This window comes from Mesoplodon densirostris, chromosome 7 (genome assembly GCF_025265405.1).
Source record: "Mesoplodon densirostris isolate mMesDen1 chromosome 7, mMesDen1 primary haplotype, whole genome shotgun sequence".
In the NCBI taxonomy this organism is placed as follows: Eukaryota; Metazoa; Chordata; class Mammalia; order Artiodactyla; family Ziphiidae; genus Mesoplodon; species Mesoplodon densirostris.
Genome location: NC_082667.1, coordinates 1,971,006 through 1,976,808, shown reverse-complemented (window position 1 = coordinate 1,976,808; position 5,803 = coordinate 1,971,006). Strand labels below are relative to the sequence as shown.

The 5,803-nt window shown below is 47.4% G+C and overlaps 1 protein-coding gene across 1 annotated transcript; it reads left to right on the top strand.

Moving 5' to 3' along the window:
* Nucleotides 1–2,986: 2,986 nt before the first annotated feature.
* LOC132493352 (guanine nucleotide exchange factor subunit RIC1-like) lies at nucleotides 2,987–4,087 on the top strand (the record flags this gene model as incomplete). The annotated part of the gene is made up of 3 exons (XM_060103764.1): nucleotides 2,987–3,017; nucleotides 3,325–3,816; nucleotides 3,888–4,087. Coding segments are annotated over exons 1-3 (723 nt in total), but the record flags the coding sequence as incomplete, so codon positions are not given.
* Between the last annotated feature and the right edge of the window lie 1,716 nt (nucleotides 4,088–5,803).

Genomic DNA, 5,803 nt, shown 5'->3' with positions numbered 1-5,803 from the left:
CCTGTCTGCTCCCCAGTGGGGAGGCTGCTGCCCTCCCCGGTCCCCTGCCAGACGGCACTGGAAGGTCCGAGCAGCGACGCCCCGCAAGGCAGAGGCCAACACAGCCTCTCCCGTCGGGATGGGAGAACCATGCTCCCCAGAAGTGGCCAGTGGCACGAGGTCGGTGCGGTGGCCTGGCCAGCGGCCCCCCTTGCCCCCGGGCTCTGGCCAAGGCCCCAGGAGGAGCAGCCCAGCCCACTGTTTCTCTGGTTGGGCTCAGTCGCCGTGACTCACTGGAGCACACGCGAGGCGAGTGGCCGGACCAGGGAGGGACCAGACTCGGGCTCGCTCGCTGGGACTCGCCGAGGGCCAGCTCAGCGCCGAGCCGTCTCACATCCAGGAGCTCACCGGGCTCGCCAATGCCCGCGACCACCCTGAGAGGCAGACACCACCATACCTGTGTCGCAGATGGGGAAACCGAGGCACAGACTAGTACCAAGGTCGGAGAGCAGGGGCCTGGCATAGCCGGACCAAGCCCATCTGCCGACAGCCGGCCACCACAGCGCTGGCCCGGCCACCTCCCTCCATCCCACGGCCGCACACAGAGGAATGGCCCTCTTGCTTCCCCAGCTAGTCTGACCTCTGGCTGTGCCAGGCGGTCAGGGCCAGTGAGCACCTGCAGATGTGTGAGTGGACAAAGGGTCAGGTTAGGCTCAGACCAGCAAGCAGGTGGACACGTGGGTGAACCCCTGGGTGTTGGAGGGGGCAGCGGCGTCAGAAGAATTCCACGTGGCCCATAGATCCCAGTGACTCAGGTGGTGGCTGGCTGGTGAAGACTTTGTGGGGGTCAGGACGCCCGGCTCAGACGCCTCCCCACGTAACAGGCCGTGGCCCGTGGCCCACAGCCTGCCCCTCCCCCCGCACAACCCAGAGGAGCCAGAGAATGTGGGATGTGCCGCAGAGAACAGCTGTGCCCACTGCCCATCCCCAGCCTCCAGCCAGAGCTGCGGAGACCTCAGGATTCTGATGGGAGGAGGAGGAGGGAGGAGGGAGGGCGACGGGGCCAGGCCTCGAGCTGAGCCAGATCACCCAGGGAAAGTAAGCTTGTGTTTCACTTCCCTCTCAACCTGCCCGTCTCCTCCTTGCCTCCTGCTCTGAGTTCTGGAATCCCAGTCACAGACAGCCAGGCATGAAATGTGTGTGCCAAAGTGTATTTTGGTTCAAAAGAAGGAAAAATATTTCCACAGGGTAGAGGGCTGCCTTGGGGTGGCAGGAGTTTCCTGTCACTAGAACTTAAATAGTGTTGCACGATTATTTATCAGACTGATGGGTCGGAGGTAGCAAGAATAGATCTTTAAATGCAGTGGTCAGGATTCAGTTTCCCAATTAGGGCATGTCCCAACGGGAACAATAGGGCAGAGTATTTGATGTCAACTGTACCATTATTTGTCCATCCATCCATCCATTTATCCACCATCCACCCATCCTCCATCCATCCATCCTCCATCCATCCATCCTCCACCCATCATCTATTGATCCATCCTCTATCCATCCATCTATCATCCATCCATCCATCCATACTCCGTAAGTCCATCCATCCATCCATCCATACTCCGTAAGTCCATCCATCCATCCTCCACCCATCATCTATTGATCCATCCTCTATCCATCCATCTATCATCCATCCATCCATACTCCATAAGTCCATCCATCCATCCATCCTCCATCCATCCATCCTCCATCCATCATCAGTCCATCCTCCATCTCTCCATCCATCCTCCATCCATCCATCCTCCATCCATCATCAGTCCATCCTCCATCTCTCCATCCATCCTCCATCCATCCATCCATCCATCCATCCCTGCACTCCATCTGTCCTCTCTATACAGCTATCTGTTTTTCCTTGTATCATCTATGAATCCATCAATTTCTCAATATATCTATCCATTCAATTGTCCATGTAAACAATGTATTCTTCCATCAATTCATTCAATCCATTCAATACGTATGTACCCACGTCCATCCCTATCTCTTTACATTTCTTCACTGAACAAGCGTCCACCCACCCACCCACTCATCTGTCCCTCCATTCATCCATCCATGTACATACCCATCCATCCATCCATTTATTTAAATGCCTTAATACATGTAAAACATGTAAAACACTTAAAAGAAGCATTTAGCTAGTCATCCACCTATCCTGAACATAATATCTACTCAATATGTCAATTACTATTATCTATGTATTCATCAATTGTGTATCTATCTGCCCATATATGCAACTGATGAACTAGTTGTTCATTCTTTAATACATTCTTCTATGTCTCCAAATATTCTACTGTCCTCACATTTATCTAAATATGTTACTATTTATCCTTCCCATTCATAGATCCATTCGTATATCTGCCTATTCATCCAGCCATGTGTCTAACCATCTTGCCACCTAGCAAGTCAGACATCCAATTGTGCACGAATACGTATATGTTTGTCCTGCCATATACATAGTTGTCTATTATCTTGCCCATAAGGCCATCCAAATGAGTTAATACTTAAAAGAGTTGTTGGAACATAGTAAATTGCCAATAAATGTTAGTTACTGTTACTTTCATTCGTCTATTCATTCATCCATATCTCATCCAAACAACCACCTAGTCATTCATCTCTAAATTTATCTTTATATATTTTTCCACTTATCCATGTATTTTTCAACAAACTTATTGAATGCTGACTGTATTCACTTTTTAGGTGCTGGAGTTGTTTAGAATTAGCAAAGTTCCTGTTCTCACAAAATGACATTTAGTGGGAATAAAAAAAAAAAACAAGGAAATATATTTTGCAATGTATCAGATGATGGTAAATGCTATAGAAGATGGAATTCAGGGTAAGAGGATATGGAGTTATGGAGGGGGTTGATATTTTATATATGAGAGTCAAAGAAAGCCTCATGGGGAGGAATAAGCCTTTCCTTACTTGTAAAGAGACTTGAGTAGAGTAGCTCCATATGTCAATGGAAGAAAGTGTTCTAGGAAAAGAGAACAGTGAGTGAAAAATCCCTGATTTAGATCTGACTCTTCACCAATTTATCTCTTCAATAGTTCATCCAGCACCAAGCCATACATCTATTTACTCAGTATCTGTCTTCCTATTCTTCTGTCTCCTTCTATATTTGCCCATCTGTTCATCTAACACTCTACCCATTAACCAATTACATCTATATTCATCTGTCCAGTCGTTTATCTGTAACATTCCATTGATCTACCCATCCACCAATTCATAATTCCACTCTGTGTGTCCATACACCAATTCATCCATCCATCTATCCATCTACCCGTTCATTCATTCAAGCACCCATCCACCCATTCATCCACCCGTCATTCATCTATCGATCCATCTATCCATCCATTCACTCATCTACCCATATATCCACCCATCATCCATCTGTTCACTCAACCTCCATCTATCCAACTATTCATTCATCCATCCATCCACCCATCCACCCATCTAACCACCCATTATGTATCCATCCATCCATCCACCCATCCACCAATCAATTCACACATTATCCATCCAAACATCTCTCCATTCATACATTTATCAATCCATTCATTCACTCATCCATCCATACATACACACATACATCATCCATCCATCTGCCCATTATCCATCCATCCATCCATTCACCTATCCATCCACCCATCCATTTACCCAAAATTCATCTATCCAATCACCTGTCCATCCACATATCCATCCATCCACCCATCCATCCACCCATCCATCCATCCACCCATCCAGCCATCCACTCATCCACCCATCATCCATATATTCACCCATCCATCCACACATCCATTCATCCATCATCCATCCATCCATTGATCCATCCATCCATTCATTCCTTTATTCACTCATTTATCCATCCACCCACCCATACAGTCATCCATCCACTCATCGATCCACCCATAATTCTCCATCCACCCATCCCTTCATTCATCCACCCATCCGTCCATCCATCCATCCACCCATTACACATCCATCCATCCATCCATCCACCCACCCATCCACCCATCTATCCACCCATTATCCATCCATCCACTCATCCGTTCACTTATCCATTCACTCATCCATCCAACCACCAATCCATCCATCCATCCCTCCACCCATCCACCAATCAATGCACATATTATCCATCCAAACATCCCTCCGTTCATACATTTATCAATCCATTCATTCACTCATTCATCCATACATACACACATACATCACCCATCCATCTGCCCATTATCCATCCATCCATCCATTCACCTATCCATCCACCCATCCATTTACCCAAAATTCATCTATCCAATCACCCGTCCATCCATCCATCCATCCATCCATCCACACATCCATCCATCCAACCATTCACTTATCCATCCATCCATCCATCATCCATATATTCACCCATCCATCCACACATTCATTCATCCATAATCCATCCATCCATCCATTCATTCCTTTATTCACTCTCATTCATCCATCCAGCCACCCAATCATCCATCCACTCATCCATTTACCCATTCATCCACCCATCATTCATCAATCCATCTATTCACTCATCCCTCCATCTATCCATTCATCCACCCATCCATCCAACCATCCCACCATCCTGTACCCATTCATCTACCCACCATTCATCCATTCATCCACTCATCCATTCATCCATCCATTCACCTATCTACCCATCCATCCACCCATCATCTATCCATCCAACCATCCCTTCATTCTGTACCCATTATTCTACCCAACATTCATCTATCCACTCATCCACCCACCAATCCATTCACCCATTCATTCACTCATCCATCCATCCATCCATCCATCCATCCATCCATCCGTCCATCTGTCCATCCGTCCATCCATCCATTCATTCATCCAACCATCTACCCATCATCCATCTATTCATCCACCCTTCATCCCTCCATCCATTAATTCACTCATCCATCCATCATCTACCTATCCATCCATCCCTCCACCAACCTATATCCATTCATCCACCCATCCATCTGCCCACCACTCATCTGTCCAATCACCCATCCACCCATCCATCCATCCATTCATTCATCCCTCTGTCCATCCATCCACTCACCTATCCACCCATCTATTCATCCATTTGCCCACCATACATCCATACATCCATCCCTCTATCCACCCATCCATTCACTCATCCATCCATCCCTCCATCCATCCATCTACTCATCCATCCACCTGTCCATCCATCCACCCATCCATTCACACATCCACCCACCCACTCATGCATCCATCTTCCCACCATTCATTCATCTATCCATCTACCCATCCATTCACTCATTCATCCATTTACTCATCCATCAGTCCTTCCATCCATCCATCTACCTATCCATCCACCCATTCATCTACCCTTCATCCTTCCATCCATCCACTCATCCATTCATCCACCCATTCACATCTCCATCCATCCACCTATCCCTCTACCCTTCATCCTTCCATGCATCTATTCACTCTTCCATCTATCCATCCATTCACCCATCCATCCACCCACTCATCCATCCACCCATCCATCTACTAACAAGTTATCTATCCAATCACTTATCAATTCAGCCATTATTAGTCTATCCAACCATCCATTCATCCATCCACCCATCTATTCACCCATCTATCCATCCATCCATCCGTCCACCCATTCATCCACCCATCTGTCCCTCTACCCATCATCCATCCATCTACTCACTCATCCATCCACCCACCCATCCATCCCTCCATCCACCTATTATCCATCCATTCATCCATCCATCATCCAGTTGTTCCTGCT